The 19,633-nt window shown below is 42.5% G+C and overlaps 1 protein-coding gene across 1 annotated transcript; it reads left to right on the top strand.

The window, feature by feature from the left end:
- Positions 1-10,996: 10,996 nt before the first annotated feature.
- On the top strand, positions 10,997-18,136 carry LOC120715476. Its single transcript, XM_040002490.1, has 2 exons — positions 10,997-11,111; positions 14,294-18,136. Exons 1-2 carry the CDS (start codon positions 11,012-11,014, stop codon positions 17,857-17,859), a joined length of 3,666 nt encoding a protein of 1,221 aa, XP_039858424.1. The 5' UTR covers positions 10,997-11,011; the 3' UTR covers positions 17,860-18,136.
- The last annotated feature ends 1,497 nt before the right edge of the window (positions 18,137-19,633 follow it).

A 19,633-nucleotide genomic window follows, 5' to 3' on the forward strand; every position in this document is an offset into this window, starting at 1 on the left:
GAGAAACTCGCGGATTCTTCCACTGACCGCGGCACACCTGCACCAGGGTAAACCTCCGCCTACCCAACTCCTGCTTTACAGGTGAAAATAGAGCAACAGGACCGCTGAGTCTTTGATGTTATTTATTTTCTGCTGTGTTTTACTTGCATCTATTTGAAAGAGTGAGTGTAAACACAAAAAAAAATATTTTATGTGCTGGAATGTGCAGAAAATAGGTTTAAATGTTAAACTAATTTCTTCCAGTCAGAGAATGTTGCATATAATTTAATTTTTACTTGATGCATAAAGTTAAAAGATTAAAACTAATAAAACAAGTTTAAAAAAAAAGAGACTTTTCCATTTGATTACATTTTGTATGATGGATTATGCAGGAAAAGTAGAATTGGGCTGAAAGATCTATCGCTTTATCACCTCTTCAGGTTGTAAATCGTGTTTTTAAAAAGTAACTGAGTAATTAATTACTTTTTAAAATAAGTAATCAGTAAAGTACCGGGATTACTTTTTTGGGGAAGTAATCGGTAATTAGTTACTGATTATTTTTTTCAAGTAACTTGACCAACACTGTTCGCGACCGACACATCACTAATTCCACTACAGATTACAGATTACATGCCCCAAAATGTATTTTTTTAACATATTCCGTTACGTTACTCAATGAGAGTAATGTATTCTGAATACTTTGGATTACTTAATATATTATCATGCTGTTTACAACTACATGAATGTCCTATTGCTGTGTGATTTATTACTGTTACTGAAGTTTACTCTCCACACCAACACCAACTAGATGTTTAAATCTTAATATAAATGAGTAACAGTAGGTGGACATTAGGTAAGGCTGCACTTTTTGCAGTGATCTCGTGTAGAAAACTATTCCACGCGTATATAAAACAGGTCCGCGGCTCTGAACCGTAGTAAAGGGACCTCTGGCTAATACGTCGGGTTCGTGTCGGCTCGTAGCTGAAAACTAGCTTTACTTTGTTGTCTGGGTCAACTCTGCTTGCAGAGACAGAGAGAGGCGTTGAAAGGCTGCTGCAACGGAGCTTATTGTTTTAATAGTCTTAACAGCTTACTTACAGCTGGGCTCGTCAGGCTCTCTGTTTGGCTGCAGTGGTTATTATTATATTTACATGCTTCCAGCTCCCGTTTCTGCTCCGTGACAGCTCGCACTTTTCCTTTTTCTCCCTCCTCGAGCTCACAGACACATCACAGGTACAGCAGTCCATTCTCCCTGCAGCACGGACTACACTGCCCATCAGGCTCCATTCTTTAGGGCGATGCCTGTAGCACTCTGCTATTGCCTTCATATTAAATCATTTTTGTGAATAATTTTTAAAAATATTTCTTCATGTCATTATGCGAGCCGCAAGTAGAGGTGACATGGGCCACGAGACTGAGACACAGGCATTAGAGCTTCTTGATGCGTGTTTTGTTTGGGGCGTGGAAACCAAACATAGAGAGGGCTTAGCCGAACACATAAAACAGGAAAATACCCCCGTGTAATCCCTTTATTTCAGCAAAGTAATTGTATTCTGAATACCATCTTTTGAAACGGTAACTGTAACGGAATACAGTTGCTCATATTTTGTATTTTAAATGCGTAACAGCGGTACATATATTCCGTTACTCCCCAACACTGCATATTTGGATGCAATGACGTCACAGCGACGCGACGAGGGCTGTCCGAATTCAAAGAGTGCTCAAAATGTGGCGACAAATGCGTCCTACTTTTCCCCAAATTTTAAGGATGGGTCCGATGTATCGTTCATGTCCTACTATATACCAGGATTCATTGCGGGTCATAGAGGAGATTTGTTTCTGATAACGATGGTGGTCGAAGAGGAAAACCTGAAAATCTGAAAATCTGGTTGCACAAAAGTTAAATTGTTATAGCGGTCATGTTGTTAAGCTTTGGGCATCTGCATAGACATGTTTCTTTTATTTAAAATAACCGTAAACCAGCTTGTATCGCAGGTCCCGTGGTTTTTCATGTATTCCCGCTTACATACAGCTAATTTTGATTTTTTCGAATTGGTGATATGTTGTGGAGACCAAACGGCTTAATTTATTAAAACGAGGAGAAAACGATCACCTTTTCACTGGGGTGAAGAATTGGGCCGCTACGGCGTGGATGTACAAGAATAAATCAGTTTACACATCATATTCATATGAGTGCGGTCCTATTAACCCTCATGCTGTACAGCAGCGGTCCCCAACCTTTGTTGCGCCACAGACCGGTTTATGTCAGACACGTAGCCTTTAAGGTACCACGGATAAATACAACCACATAAAATGATCCGACCAAGACAAAAACTGGTATTTTGTAAATATAATAATAAACATGAATGTACTGTGTAATTGTGTAACTTTATTAGCAGCGTCCTCCTGAAAATGCTCCAACATTGAGTAACATCCTCCTCTCTGCCGCTTAATGCGCCCTGGTCGCTATGGTAACGTGTACATATTTCTTTCAAAATAAGACACACAGCTACAACAAGGGAAAGACCCTGGGAAACAGAGTTAATGATAAAACCCCTGAAAACCATAAATTTCAACTCTCGTGGCCCGGTACCAAACGACTCACAGACCGCTGCTGTACAGAACCTGTGATGTCCAGACGGCGTCCTCTGGTGTTCTGCTGTGAAAACTATTGGGTTTAGGGATTAACATAGTTGCCATGGTTTCCTCTCTTCTCTTATTTGTTGTGTGTGATCAGGACAATTCTAGAGAAGATGGGCCTGCAGGGGAAAGTGACCCCCTTGCAGGCCAGAAGACATGAGATAACTTTAAAAAATACAAAGTACGCATGTGTGTTATCAAGAAGATAATTCTTAAGAACACAAGTTATTAAATGTGCAACTACTAAGAGTTGTTGTGGTGTTTTTATTTGCCTGCTATCATTTTTGATTTCCTCTGCCTTTAGGATTGCAAGTATCCAGGCTCAGGAGAGGGGGTCAGTGGGAAGCCCACTGCTGTGCTTGGACCTGGTTTGCCCTCATGGATGAGGTGATAGGACAGATGCCTTCCATTAAGCCTCCTGTCCTAATGTCCTCTCTCCCTGAGGACACCCCAGGGCCAAGCACAGCAGTGGGTGACCAAAACGACAGCGATGACGAAGCGGCTCAGCCACCTACGACAGGGAGGAAGAGGAAAAGAGATGATGAGCTGCTAGATCTCATCAGAGAGGACATGAGGCAGCAAAGAGAGGCTGAGGAGAGGAGAGCAGGGAGAGGATGGGAACACTCACCGCTGTTGTGTCATAAAAAAATCTAATGATCAGTTTTGACGTTTAAAGAGTTTAGATCGATCAGTTGTTTACATCACTCAACACAAGCAGAACTGCATCACTGCAGCAGAAGACACATCGTCCACATTCAGAAGCACATCTCTGTGTAGTGACTGGTCTCATGATTTAAACAGGCAAATGTTCAGCATTCAAACTACAGGTGAAGAATAGTCAAACCAGATGTTTCCCCGTTATGTCGATATCAGCTAGTCAAGTACACACCTACACAGCATGTTAACAAACCGTGTAAAAAGCCACACAAAAAATGAATGATTGCTGGTAACGGTTTCTATACATTAGTATTTACAAAGGGTATGTTGTGACCAGTGTTGGGACTAACGCGTTATTAAGTAACGCGTTACAGTAACTACGTTATTATTGTGGTAACGAGCACGGTAACTAGTTATTATGCCAAAACCGGGAACGCGTTACTCGTTACTGGGATTTAGATAGGCTCGTTATTCGTTACTTCGTGTGGTGGCTATGGCGGAGCTTCCACAGATTCAATAACATTAGCAAGTGGTGGAGGCCAGCAGGTGGATGAAGGAAAAGGGAGGCAGGAGGAGAGACCCGAAGCAGCCGCCGGTCCGAGTATCAGGTGAACTGAACTTCAGGTAAGAAGTTATGACCTGCAGTCTGTCTGGGTCAGATATAAACCAGGTTTAGGTGGAGTTTATTTTTGTTATGCTGACTTTTCCGTACTGCGTGCTAGCTAGCATGACAGAGTTTCTATACAGCTGGGTGGGTGCTATGTTACTGATGTTGAACTTTATTTTGTTCATAAGGTTAATTATTAGAGTTGCCAACCGTCCAGTAAAAAACGGAATTGTCTCGTATTCAGAGAAAATATTATGCGTTTCTTATTGAGGTGAAAAGGAACAGTTTGTCCCTACAATGAAAAAGACACAAAGCTGGATTTATTCTGTGTCTTTGCTGCACAGCTGCCTCTTCTTCTCTCATCCTCTCACCCTCCCTCTCCTGTTTCTACTTCAATCATGAAACTGATCAATGATCAGCTGATTGGCTTTTCTCTCTTGTTTGTTTATCGCTCACTTTGCGCCAGAAACAGGAAACCAGCGGATGTCGCGGTAAACAACAGCAGCACTTTTAAGCTTGATCAGCTGTTCTTAGAATTTATTTAATATTAATTTCTAGTATCAGCTGATGTTTGTTGGAGCCACAGCTGTAAACCTGCTGGTCATGATACGGTTTGGTTATCTGGTGAGAGGGAAACATGAAGATGAAACCAGGAGATGTCCTTACTGAATCATCAGAGCTGTGATGGAGAAACAGGTTTACCTTTCAGGTGACATGAATGAGTTGAAGTTATGAACTGTTTCTGAGAGACAAATAACACCAGGATCCTTTTCTAAGCAGCTGACAGCTGGTAACTGTGCAGGGGCGGGTCTAGCAAAGTGTTGCCAGGGGTCCATGTAGGGCATTAAAAGGAAAAGGGGGGCACAAGGAAATACTTTCTTATTCTCATTTAAAATGTCTCACTTTTAAAAAAATAATTATCTGAGTCTTGCAACAAACGATTGATAGATTGATACATATATACCATCAGAACAGTGTACATCACTGTCACAACAGCATTTATTTTCATTCAAAGGCTTTATGATTTTTCCTATAATGGTGGCCGGTCTCTAGTCAAAATGCCCGGGACGATTTTTTTGTCCCAGTCCAGCCCTGTATGCAGCTCATCTGCAGTCTGGTGTTACCTACATCTTCCTATTCAGAAGGCAGAATTTCCGAGTTCTGAGTACAATCGAAAGCACCACGACTGCAGTTTTTGTGTTGGATGTAAAAAGCAGGCTAGGATAGAATCAGGTGTGGGATTTCTCTCGTGGAAATGTGCACATTATTTTTTCCTTTCTATTGGTAGGTGGCACAGTGCACTTGTGGCAAGTAAGCAAGCTAGAAGACTGGCAATCTTGCTGGGTATCCAGTTACGGAAGCAACACATTAACAAGAGAATTCTGAGTAAAACCAAAGTTACTTTCCCTAGTAACTAGTTACTCTGAAAGTAACGAGTAACTTGAAGTAACTGAGTTACTTTTGATAGAAGTAACTAGTAATGTAACTAAGTTACTAATTTAAAGTAACTTACCCAACACTGGTTGTGACTTACCTTCAAAATTACAGTGGTCCCTCGCTATAACGCGGTTCAAATTTCACCTCGCTGTTTCGCGGATTTTTTAGTGCAAGTTTGCATGCTTTTTTTTTTATTTATTTTTTTTTTATACGTCACATTGTGTCCTGCGTCCTGATCGCTGCAGACGATCTCCTCCGTGACGTCTCTCCTGTACAGTACAGAATCACTGCATCAATCGCTGGCAGTGTGACTCTGAAGTGCAGCGCTGTATGTCCATGATGTCCACGAAACGTTTTGCACCGTCAAAAAATAAAATTGGCTACTTGATTTCACCTATCGCTGGTTATTTTTAGAACATAACACCCGCGATAAACGAGGGACAGCTGAGAAATATAACATTTGAATCCCTTTTCTCTTTTGCCCTGAGGCGTGGGGGGAAAGATATCGACAAGTCGATGAACATCATTTACAGATATATTGGGTAAATGCCCGAGACATCTATAGATTCATTCATTTGCTTAACTTGTTTTGGACCGTAACCAAGGCGCGAATAGGACACCGGAAACAAAGCTCCCCACAGGAGTAGCATATGCTAACGTGCACATAGTCTATTCATTTAATTAGAGGAAGAAGTACTGCCCTCTATTGGAAGAGAATGTAATTGTTCTGTCTATTATTCACGGCAGTCGCTTAGAGTACTAATCAGGTGAAACCAGATAATCTTCCACGGCATACCTGATCATTTCTCACGGCACAACTCTGTGGCATGGCACAGTGGTTGGGAAACACTGTCTTAGAGGACAAGAAGCAGAAGTCTGTATTTCCATTTCAGCTGCTGAGTTGGAGAGTGGAGGCAGAAAAATGCCCATCACCTTATTAAGAGGTGCCCAGCAGGTATAGTGTGTCATAAGTTGTGTGGATGAGGACCCTTATGCAAATTCGCAGGCAGACAGAATTCCTCGGTTTATCCAGGCTGTTTCCAGGCTGTACAAAAAGGAAAATGATGTAGCCAGTTAAGAGAAACTGCGAGCAGCATTCAGCTTGAAGAGCACAGTCAACCTCGAGAGCATGAAACTGCAGCAGAGCTCACAAAGCAGACACTCTTGACTGCACGATGGATTCTTTGTGCACATGTTTCGAGCAAACCCAAAAACAGTATATCAGCACAAACACCTCATAGCATCTGTCAGCACGGCGGCGGAGGGTCACTGAGTTGATACTGAACTCTTCCATATATCAAATTATTCTAGATTCAAATGTGAGGCCATCTAACTAAACTGAGTGATCAACAGGATTATGAGCCTAAGCACAGCAGCAGATCTCCAAAAGAACAGCTTAAAAAAAGTGCCAATGAGTTGCAGCGGCCCAAAGTCCAGACCTCATCCTGTTCACCTGGCCGAACGTTGTCAGACTGAAGAACACACAGTTCTTAGTACTCAGTTACTGTGTCTCTAACAGGATGGTTTGTGGATCTCCAGCTGCCTCACGGGCACTTTCCTGCTCACTGTGTCAAACGTTCAGTTATTCCTCAGCCTTTTTAGTGTTAATGGTCCCTGCAATAAATGTGGTTTTCTTTACTGATGTCAGTTTTAAAGGATTACACGCTGCTACACTTGTGGATGAACTGTGTTCATATTATTGATCTCTGTCTTTGGAAAAAGAGACTGAAATCTCAGTGAAATTACATGTTCACATAAATAACATAACATTAATGTAATATACTAGAACATTTAGCTCAAGGCCTCGGAGAACAAAAGAACAGCCTCAAAGAGGCACAATCATGACTGCAGGCTCGTAGTCTGGTTTTTCAGCGTGAACATTAGACACGTTTATTTCACAGGTCACACACTGCTCAGGGAAATGAGCCTGATGCTCTTCTGCTTTTTCACAAAAATCAGATGAATTAGCGGTTATCACTTCCTGTCGGTGATGTAGCCAAGACCGACAATCATCACTAATTACTACAGAAGCTTAGGAAACCAGGAGGCCTGCAACTCTTAATCCAATAAAGTTGGGATGCTGCGTAAAAACTAAATAACAAGAGTGAAATGATTTCCAAATCTCCTACATCCGATTTAGATTCACAAAAGCTGCTGGACTTTCTCCCAATCTGATATCAGCTGCTCAGCAGTCCTGGGTGTTCGTTCATGTATTTTTGTTTCATGATGCTCCAGATGTTTTCAGTTGATGAAACGTCTGGATAGTTTAGCATCCACAGTCTTTTACCAAAAGCCATGCTGTAGTCATAGCTGCAGTTTAGCATCACCCCTGAAAAAGATCTGAGATGTCTGAGTTGGTGCATATGTTGCTCTAAAACCTGTAAATAAGTTTCAGTATTGATTGATTTCCAGATTCCACAGCCTCTGATGCACTCCATACTATCAGAGATTCAGGTGTTTGAGCTGATTGCTGATAACAAGCCAAATGGTCCCTCTCCTCTTTAGTCTAGAGGACCTGGCAGCCATGTTTTCCACTCAGTCCATTTTAAATGAACTTTGTCCCAGAGAAGACAGGCGTGTTTCTGGATCATGCTCACATGTGGCTTCTTCTTTGCATGGAGCCTTAAATATGAATCTTTTGATGATACAGTTTCATGTTCAAAGTCACTTAAATGACTTCTCTTCTTTTTCAGCTCATAGAGGGGAAGAGTTTTTATCCACCTGCTGTCATGTAAGCAGAGCCTCAGAGAGCTGTGAGCATGACTGCAGGCTCGTACTGTGGGTTTCCTGCCTGCACACTGAACACGTATTTTCACAGGTCACACACAAATCTGAGAAACGAGCCTGAAGCTCTTCTGCTTTCTCTTCTTGCAGTGAAGGTTTTTTGTCCTCACAGTGAATATAAAAGAGAACGAAGAGCAGAGACCTCAGAGGATCACACAGCTGTCTACTGTAAGTACACCGACGCTGCTTCACTTTATGTTTTTGTCTTGATTACTGTGGTGGAGAAAATTTAAATAACTTCAAGTAACAGGTGCAGTTACAGCAGGGACTGTTTCCTATTACTTAACAATTAAGAAAGTGCAACAAAATCTAAAAGTCACACTGAATCTAAATGTCATGTTTCAGAGTTTTAGATTCATCATTTTCTTTTTATTAGAATTGTCACGGTCCTGGGTCTTTGGCCCAGGGACTGTTGCTTCAGAACTCTAGTTATTATTATTTTTATTTGTTATTCATATCATAGTTTGTAGTAACTTTGTTTTGGACTGATTGAACTAGCAGCAGTGAGGACATCTGACTCACAACTGACCAAGCAATGAGTTATTTGACACCCTAAAACAAACATGTTGTGTTTGTTTGTTGATATTTTGCTGATATTTTCTAAAATCTTTAAGCTGATTAATAGTTCAGACTGACCAAGTTTTATCTTAGTCAGGCTTGTGGGCAGTTCTCTTTATACTCAGTAGATGGTATTTTTATACAGTTTGTATCAATACAGAAAGCAGGGGAACCGTTCCCATCAGAAACATCCCTTATCCCCAACAGCATCATCATCAAAACATAGTAAATTAAAGGAATCAATCCAAATCACATGAAGATAAAAAGGCAGGTCGAATTATTCTGAGGTCACAATGACAACAATGCACACATGGGAGTGAAAAGTCCTTCTGGGAACCTAAACGACAGTTTCAGTAAAGACCAAATTCACAGCAGATCAGCTGGTAAAAAAAACAAACAGACAAGATAGCTCTGAATCATATTCAAACATTCTTAAAGAGACATCTCTTTAATGGCTGCATTTTCACACAAATTTCTATTTGTTTCGTAACAGACACTGACTGATACTACAGAGCAAAAATAAACAAAAATAAACTTCGCCCAGTAAATAGAATACTTTCAGTATTGTTTCTACTCAGTCCAAGCTGTTTTTTTCTAATTCACACACACATTCATTCAGTGCTTCTACTTAACTTTCACATACTCACACAGATACTATCCATCCTTTTATTTTCTTTCGCTTATCCAATTCAGGGTTGCTGGGGGGCTGGAGTCGACCCCAGCTGCCATAAAGTGAGAGATGGGCTAGAACCTGGACAGGTCGCCAGTCTGTCGCAGGGCTCACACAGATCATACAAAATAAGAATTAAGCATAATTTGCATTAAACTGTGAGCATACTAAAGACCATACTAAAAATGTTTAATTCATCTAAATACTGGAAATGGAAAGTCCAACAAATACAAATATCATAAAGCTGATAAAATACCCGTGTCCACGCCTGTCAGTGACAATGAGCCTCTTTATTAAATACCAACAGTAGCTTTTAAAAAACAACAACAACAACAACAACATTTGTTGCTGCAGACAATTAGCAAATCTGTCCCATAGTGTGGACTAAATATAAAACCAAGCCTGATGAATATCACTTAGCAACGATTTTCACAGATGTTTGACCTCACAACCTTTGTTCTTACTCTCAGGTGGCAATTTTATGAAGCTGTTTCAGCACGACTGAGGACATAAATTCATTTTAATAGTAAGTAACTATATGGAGTAAACTTGTAATAACAACTGTGAAATCTCATAGCAACCACTGGTCACTAGAGAAACAATGTTTATTCCCCAACCAGTAAAAGAGTGTTTGCTGCAGGTTGTTGCAAAAAGAGTACTGCACAAAAAACATCCCTGCAATTGCTTAGGTCACCAGCAGATTACCATAGTTGCTCTTAGTTTGCATATAAGACATCATCTGTTTTGGTAGTGAAATTGTTTAAATGTATTTGCAACCAATTTCAACTGGTAACTGCCAGCAAGCTCACATTTTCAATGAGTCAGGAAATACACATTTTTCCCTACCAAAATAAACTTCGCTGTTTTTTTGTTTTTGTTTTTAACGGGAAATTAGTAAACTAAGAAAACCCTAAATGGTCAAAAGTGATGTGGTTTCTAGTTTGGTCGTCCTCAAGGACAAACAACGAAAAACATAAACAGATGTTATGGTCCTGAGTCTGGTGACTCAGTGCTGTTGATTATTAATATTCTTTGATTCAGTTAGTTTCTCATTATATCTTTTGATGTCTAGTTCTTTGCTTTCTAGTTCTCTGCTTTTGCCTCTATGCCTCCCCTGTGTTACACATCCCTCATCTAGTTTCTTGTCTAGCGTCTCCTTGTCAAGTCCACGTCTCTGTGCCTGTCTCCTGTTTCCTGTTTTATTTTGGCAGTCTCACGTCCTTTCTTAAAGTTTTCAGTTTTGCTTCCTTTCCATCTCATTATGTCACATTAGTCCCAGCTGCGTTTCCCATTCCCTCGTTACTCCCTGGTGTAATTAAGCCCAGTGTTTCCCTATGTCCGTTGTCACGTCGTACCCTTTCAGTGCTGTGTGTTTCTGCCGTGCTCTTGGTTCACATTGTTGCTTCTTGTCAGTTCCTAGTTTCTAGCTTTTGTGTTTCTATTTTTCTAGTTTCCTGAGTTCTTTGTTTTCTAGCTTCTAGTTGTGTTTTGTTCCTCGTATTTAGTGTTCAAGTTTATGCAGTGCAATAAAAGCTGCCTCCTTTAGTTCATCCCTCCGTGTCCTGAGTCCTGCATTTGGGTCCTACATCCTGCCTGCCACAAAGTGTCACATGACAACAGGAAAGTGAGAACAGAAAACTGACAAACTGTTTCTGATTACTTCCAGTTCACACTGAGCCATGGACTCCAAATCTGGTGATACAATGAAGATGGCAGCACTTGGCCGGCCGTTTGGCCTGGGGATGCTGTATGACTGCCGAAGCGATAAACTTGTCCCTGGTAAGATTTTACCTTTCACCAGATCTAACCTGTCACATCTGAAGTTTCAGTATTTGAAGCTATTTTAAATTCTTTTGCTTTTGTAATCGATTTAAGTAGCACAGTGGTTAGCACTGTTAGCTTACAGCAAGAAGGTCCTAAATTTGAATCCATGAGGTTAGGTGAACTGATTATTCTAAATTGCCAATGGGTGTGAATAGTTGTCTGTCTCTCTTTGTTAGCCCTGCGACAGACTGGCGACCTTTCCAGGGTGAACCCCACCTCTTACCCCACCTGACAGCCATCACTCCAGCTGTCCACTAACTCACATACATGATATCAAATAATTCACTGTGCAATTGATCTGAAGGGAGACTCTGTCCACAGAGACCAAAACAGTTTTTATAGTAGGCATTAAACATGATTTTAACATAGGAAAGTTGGACGTGTGTGTGTGTGTGTGTGTGTGTGTGTGTGTGTGTGTGTGTGTGTGTGTGTGTGTGTATACACATATAACACCCAGCACGCCCCTGCGGGCGGTTTTATCCTTCAAGCTCGGGTCCTCTACCAGAGGCCTGGGAGCTTGGGGGTCCTGTGCAGTATCTTAGCTGTTCCCAGGACTGCGCTCTTCGGACAGAGATCTCTGATGTTGTTCCCTGGATCTGCTGGAGCCACTCGCCTAGCTTGGGAGTCACCGCACCTAGTGCTCCGATTACCACGGGGACCATCGTTACCTTCACCCTCCACATCCTCTCAAGCTCTTCTCTGAGCCCTTGGTATTTCTCCAGCTTCTCATGTTCCTTCTTCCTGATGTTGCTGTCATTCGGAACCGCTACATCGATCACTACGGCTGTCTTCTTCTGTTTGTCTACCACCACTATGTCCGGTTGGTTAGCCACCACCATTTTGTCTGTCTGTATCTGGAAGTCCCACAGGATCTTAGCTTGGTCATTCTCCACCACCCTTGGGGGCATCTCCCATTTTGACCTTGGGACTTCCAGGTTATACTCGGCACAGATGTTCCTGTACACTATGCCGGTTATGGCGTTCCATGTATGCCTTGCCTGCTAGCATCTTGCACCCTGCTGTTATGTGCTGGATTGTCTCTGGGGCATCTTTACACAGCCTGCACCTGGGGTCTTGCCTGGTGTGATAGACCCCAGCCTCTATGGATCTTGTACTCAGAGCTTGTTCTTGTGCTGCCATGATTAGTGCCTCTGTGCTGTCTTTCAGTCCAGCTTTGTCCAGCCACTGGTAGGATTTCTGGATATCAGCCACCTCCTCTATCTGCCGGTGGTAGATAGCCCTGTCCATCATGGAAGGACAGGGCCCTGCACATACCGTGCAGGGCCCTGTCCCCGTGTCCCCGTGGTAATCGGAGCACTAGGTGCGGTGACTCCCAAGCTAGGCGAGTGGCTCCAGCAGATCCCGGGAACAACATCGGAGATCTCTGTCCAGAAGAGCGCAGTCCTGGGAACAGCTAAGATACTGCGCAGGACCCTCAAGCTCCCAGGCCTCTGGTAGAGGACCCGAGCTTGAAGGATAAACCGCCCGCAGGGGCGTGCTGGGTGTTTTTTATATATATATATATATCCAAGCAGGGCACTGCAGAGCCAGGGCACCCTGACGAAAAGTGGGCTACTGGAACAAGAAGGCATCGGTGGGCAAGAGACGAAAACAGGGCGTTGTTGGAATGCTACTACGCAAGTAACCCCGGCGGAAGGGGCTACATGAACAGGATGAGGGACCTATGGATTCTTCGATACCCAACATCCACAATGACGGCGAAACAACTAGTAGCTCAGTGTTCCAACATTCGAAAGATGGCCCCAACTGACCGAGTGCTCAGTGAATACCTCAGGCAGCAGAAACCCAAGAAAGAGGAGGGAGACGAGGAACCATCATGGAAGGACAGGCCCCTGCACGGTATGTACCACCGGCAGATAGAGGAGGTGGCTGATATCCAGAAATCCTACCAGTGGCTGGACAAAGCTGGACTGAAAGACAGCACAGAGGCACTAATCATGGCAGCACAAGAACAAGCTCTGAGTACAAGATCCATAGAGGCTGGGGTCTATCACACCAGGCAAGACCCCAGGTGCAGGCTGTGTAAAGATGCCCCAGAGACAATCCAGCACATAACAGCAGGGTGCAAGATGCTAGCAGGCAAGGCATACATGGAACGCCATAACCAAGTGGCCGGCATAGTGTACAGGAACATCTGTGCCGAGTATAACCTGGAAGTCCCGAGGTCAAAATGGGAGATGCCCCAAAGGGTGGTGGAGAATGACCGAGCTAAGATCCTGTGGGACTTCCAAATACAGACGGACAAAATGGTGGTGGCTAACCAACCGGACATAGTGGTGGTAGACAAACAGAAGAAGACGGCCGTAGTGATCGATGTAGCGGTTCCGAATGACAGCAATATCAGGAAGAAGGAACATGAGAAGCTGGAGAAATACCAAGGGCTCAGAGAAGAGCTCGAGAGGATGTGGAGGGTGAAGGTAACGATGGTCCCCGTGGTAATCGGAGCACTAGGTGCGGTGACTCCCAAGCTAGGCGAGTGGCTCCAGCAGATCCCGGGAACAACATCGGAGATCTCTGTCCAGAAGAGCGCAGTCCTGGGAACAGCTAAGATACTGCACAGGACCCTCAAGCTCCCAGGCCTCTGGTAGAGGACCCGAGCTTGAAGGATAAACCGCCGCAGGGGCGTGCTGGGTGTTATATATATATATATATATATATATATATATATATATATATATATATATATATATATATACACACACACACATACACACACACATACACACATACACGTATGTAGACGCCAGGTCAGGAGGGAGATATCATCAGCCCCACCCAAGATTGGGTACCAAAGATAGGGTATCGCCCCAAGGTTCCAAGTTAAACGATGGCGTCCCATTACAAAAATCAAATCAAATCTTTTGATATTATTACTATCATTGCCTAAAATGTTTATTATGAGTTGAGTGTTGACTGAGATGCAGAGCCTGAACTCCAGAATTTCTCCAGTCTCCAAAGTTTCATTTACTATTTTTGTGATCATCACAAAAAAGACAAAAAAATAAAGTAATTTTAAAAAAAAAGAAAGAAATTAATAAATAATAAATACATTTATTTTAGAGTGTGATTTAATTGATGGAGTCCTGGTTGTAATATTTTTCCTTCTTCTTTTGAAGGATTGACTCTGTGGGACCACAGCGATCTCATCAAAGATATATCAGAAAGACCACAGGCCTCTAATGATTTTGAAATTGTTGCATCTGAATCAATTTCTGGCAAATCTTCAGCTCTAAATGTTGAAGCTTCACTGAAGGCAAGTTTCTTGGGTGGACTGGTTCAGGTTAGTGGATCTGCCAAATATCTGAATGATAGTAAATCTTCCAGAAATCAGGCCAGAGTAACACTGAAGTACAAGGCAACCACAAAGTTCCAGCAGCTGTCCATGAATCATCTTGGAAAAAAAAATGTGAAGCATCGATATGTTTTTGATAAAGGCTTAGCAACACATGTAGTCACAGCTATTCTTTATGGAGCACAAGCTTTCTTTGTGTTTGACCGTGAAGTTTCTGAACAGGAAAATCGTCAAGATGTTCAGGGCAACTTGAACGTGACCATCAAGAAGATTCCCTTACTTTCTGTAGAGGGTGAAGGTTCCCTGAAGATGGAAGACAAGGACAAAGAAAGTGTTGATAAATTCTCCTGTAAATTTCATGGAGACTTCTGTCTTCCAAAACCACCAACAACCTTTCAAGGTGCAGTAGAAGTCTACCAAAGCCTGCCAGGATTACTAGGAGCTCAAGGAAGAAATGCTGTACCAGTGATGGTCTGGCTGCTGCCACTGACAGCTTTAGATTCTTCTGCTGCTAAACTCGTCCGTGAGATCAGTACAGGATTAGTTCAAGAAGCACAGAGAGTCCTGGAGGACTTCAGTGAGCTGGAAATGAGGTCCAATGATGTACTGGGAACCAGCACTGCACAGCAGTTCCCACAGATTGGTAAAAAGCTTAAAAGTTTTAAAGAAATGTGCTCTGAGTTCAAGCTGGAATTCCAACAAACTTTGGCCAAGAAACTTCCATCAATCCGAGGAGGAGGAGAAGAGGAAGCGGAGCTTGCAGAGATCCTGAAGAAGAGACTTTCTTCACCTTTCAACAGCAAAAGCCTGAATGACTGGATGGACTGTAAAGAGAGAGAAGTTGACACTTTAATGTCTTTTACCAGGATGATGGAAAACACCAAAATCATCTCGTCTCAAAATGATCTGTACAAGGAAAGTCTGAGTGCAGAGCATGTTGTGTGTTTTGTTTTCACCTCTCTGGGAAAGGATGAACCGTACCTCTCAGCTTTATCAAAATACTTAAAAGGAAAAACCAACCCCGACCTTCAAGATCCTCACACTCATGATGTAGAGAAGGAACAATGGTACGCCTCAAAAGAAGTAACAGCTGAAATGAGGAGAAAAGCAAAACTCTTCAGTGATTTTGCAGAGGCCAACAAGGAAAACAAGAACATGAAGTTCCTGACAGTGGGGTTAACTAATGAGACCCAGGAAGGTTCCAGCATCTACCTTTATGAAGGTGGATTTACTGTCAGTGAGAACTTTGAGCCTCCTTCAAAGCCTGAAACTGTGACAGCAGCTGACATAAACCACAACAGTGTGACACTGAAGATTTCTCCACCCAGGTTTGGAGCAGAGAACATCACCTCCTACTCTGTTGAGTACTGTGTCAGTGGAGAGGATGGATGGCAGCAGAAGACAGAAGCAAAGGCTGAAGAAGTCACAGTGAGAGATCTGAAGCCAAACACAGAGTATGTGTTCAGATGCAGAGCAGTGACCTCAGCAGGTGTCGGGCCGGATAATCAAGTTTCTATTAAAACTTTACCCTGCAGCCCTCCTGGAAAACTTAGACTTGAACCAAATTCAACTGAGATATCAGTGAGCTGGGAGAAACCTGCTGAGCTCGGAGAGGATGTGCAGATATTGAGTTACATGGTGGAGTATTCAAAAACAGATGATAATGAGGAAGCTCTGCAGTGGAACCAAACAGAGTCAGCAGGTGAAAATGTGATCCTGTCAGGTCTTCAGACAGATACAGAATATGCAGTCAGGGTCAGATGTGATTGTGGTTCAGCTGGAAGAAGCAAAGAAAGCATCACTATTAAAGTCTGCACAACATTTAACCGCCTCACAGAACTTCTCAGGATTAAAAGTAAAAAGATCAAATCTGATTCCCCCTCAGTTTACAAACTGCCTCTGACAGAAGAACAGATGAACATAGATGGATGCAGGAAGTTTAACTTTGGAGAAGAAAGCACGAGGCAGAGTCGTACAATAATGCTTCTTGGAGCGACAGGATCAGGAAAGTCCACTCTGATCGATGGGATGATCAACTACATTGTTGGTGTCGAGTGGGAGGACAGTTTCAGGTTTAAATTCATTAATGAGGATCAGTCAACATCACGAGCTCACAGTCAGACCTCTGAAGTCACTGTTTACAAAATCAACCACCAGGATGGATTTAAAATCCCGTTCTCTCTGACCATTATTGACACTCCAGGCTTTGGAATTACAAGAGGCATAGAAAGAGACAGAGAGATCACAGAGCAGCTACGTAATCTCTTCTCTGCCCAGCATGGTGTCAGTGAAATCAATGCTGTGTGTTTTGTAGCTCAGGCTGCTCAAGTGAGATCCACAACACAGAAATATGTGTTTGATTCAGTGCTCTCAATCTTTGGCAAAGATGTGGCAGAAAACATCAGGATCCTGGTGACATTTGCAGACAGTCAACGACCTCCAGTTCTAGATGCAGTAAAAGCTTCAGGTGTCCCATTACCTACAGCTGATGATGGGCTGCCTGTTCACTTCACATTTAATAATTCAGCCTTGTTTGCACACAACAGATCATCTCAGAATGACGACACTGTTGACGAAGATGAAGAAGAGGAAAACTTTGGTCAGATGTTTTGGGAAATGAGCACAAACAACATGAAGAGTTTTTTTGATTCTGTAGAAGTCACACAAGCAAAAAGCTTGAAACAGACCAACGAGGTCCTCAATCAAAGAAGGCAGCATGAAATAGTAGGACAAGCTTGGTGGAAATTAAGCAGACTGCGGTCAGTCGGGCTTCGGGAGCTAAAAGAGACGACTAAAAAACTTAGAGAGTTTGAGGCGCAGATCAACAAAAATGAGAACGCCGAGTTTGAAGTTACAGTCATGAACCCTAAGCAGGAGGATGCTGGTAATTTCAGTACCAACTGTAAGAAGTGTGAGTTTACATGCCATTATCCCTGTCCTGTGAAAAAGGATGCAGCTGAAAATTGCTGTGCTGCAATGGATTCAAATGGATGCTGCACTGTGTGCCCAAGCAAATGTTCGTGGGAAGAGCATGTCAGCGAGAAGAAAAAATGGGAGTATAGAGAGGATACACGGAAACAATCAGTCAGAGAGCTGAAAGAAAGCATCGGTGTCACCGATGATAAGATGACTGCTGAGGCTCTGGTTAAAAAACTGGAAAGTGTATTTTCTGATAAACTGCCTGATGTGACGGAATTGGCGAAAATGTCGTGTAAGTGTGAGGACACGCTTAAACAGATAGCACTGAAGCCAGATCCTCTGTCCACCTCAGAATACATCGACATGCTGATCGAGGAAGAGAAATCAGAGGCCAGCCCAGGCTGGGAGAAACGAGTGCGGCACCTGCAGGGGATGGGAGCTAAAATACCACAAACATGTGCAATACTGTGACTGGTCAGAAAAACAGAAACAAAAACAAAAAATCAAATGTGAGCAAGTTCACATGATTGAGAACAACAAGAATAACGCCAAGTAATTCTGATGCACTCATAAATATTTACTGCATGGACATAAATGACTAAATGAAGCAGTAGTACTGGTATTAGCAGAGCTGTTGATCATATTAATTTACATAAAAGATCACAAATTCTCAAGTTGTTTTCTTTTTACCTAATTATTGTTCAGAAGATAAGACAAACTGACTGATTGGAGACTTATTTAAGTAAACCATGCTGCACCTCTGTGCCTCAGATTAATCATGATTGTAATTTGTTCATCTGAACAAAATCAACTTGAGCGTGGATCAGGATTTTACGATTGTATGAAATCTGATCATTTAATGTTCAAGTAGAAATTATTTTCATTTTAAGACTTTCACTCCAATTATTCTTTCTTACCTGTTAATGATCATTTTTAAACTTGACTGCAATGAGAATTAATAACCAATAAATAAATTGCATTATCCTAAAGTGTTATCGTCTCTTTTTGCCTCTAACTGTGAACGTCATTATAAATTGTTGTGGTAGAAACAGATGTGGGAGGGTTGTTGTTCGATGTGAAGAAACTGTCTCATTGAAGACCTTTTACACTCTTTCTTTGTTAAATATTTTTTTGGCCTTTTTCAGCTTTATTTCATAGACACAGTGAAGAGACGATAGGAAAGTGGGGGCAGACATGCGGCAAAGGGCCCCAGGTCGGACTTGAACCCGGGCCGGCCGCTCTCAGCCGTATGGCATGTGGTCGCCTGAGTTAAACCGGCGCCCTTTTCACACTCTCATAGACATACATGCCAACCCTCACGATTTTTCCGGGAGAATCCTGAATTTCAGTACCCCTCCCGAAAATCTCCCGGAGCCACCATTCTCCCGAATTTCTCCTGATTTTCCACCCGGACAACAAAAATGAAAAACCATATCCCAGAATTCATGGCGTCTCAATTCCAGTTTCCAACAATGGCGGCAGCTATTTAGTTTTAATATTACTCTTATTACTCTTTCTGGTCGCAAAATAAACTTTTAACATATTTTCAGGCGAGAATGTAGCTGTGTAAACTTTAAATATCTGAGCCGGCGAGAACAGCAAACTCTCGGCACATCGTTTTCAACCCCCCGCGGTCTTTCGCTACTCGGGTTAAACATGATATATAAGTCACTTAGATAACCTAATAATGTTAGTGTTTGACTTCTTTCAGTGTTTTATTTGTTCCTGAGTAAATCGGTTTGGCTGAGATTAAAGTTAATAGCTCAGATTAAATAAAGCTTTATTAATCATCGGGTGGGTTCCTCCGGGGTTTTCACAAAGCTGAATAAACGTCAAACACAAAACTGATTAAACAGAAGTGTGAGACGGTCGAGAATCTACGCCAGCGTCCGGTTATATTTTAGATAGCAAGGAGCAGACGGCCGAGTTTCACTCCACCGAGGGAGCTCGTGACGTAATTCTGAAGGCTAGATCATCACAGTCGCTCACTTCCAGCCTACCTGGAGGACCTGGCCCACTTGGACCACGAAGGCCGGGTCCTCAGGTGGATGCAGCCTCTGCCTTTGGACAGCCCCGCCTGGGGGACAGTATTAACGGTGACATTAAAATTATTTATTTAAAGTAAGTTAAAGTAAATAAACACTGTAAAATTGTGTCTGTAAGGTCAGGGGGGGCAACCTGCATGTGGCAAATAAAGCTTTGACTGATTGATTGATTGATTACAATTCCACTATTCATCCACTCT

Source organism: Simochromis diagramma, unplaced genomic scaffold (assembly GCF_900408965.1).
Source record: "Simochromis diagramma unplaced genomic scaffold, fSimDia1.1 OVJJ01000443.1, whole genome shotgun sequence".
NCBI lineage: Eukaryota > Metazoa > Chordata > Actinopteri > Cichliformes > Cichlidae > Simochromis > Simochromis diagramma.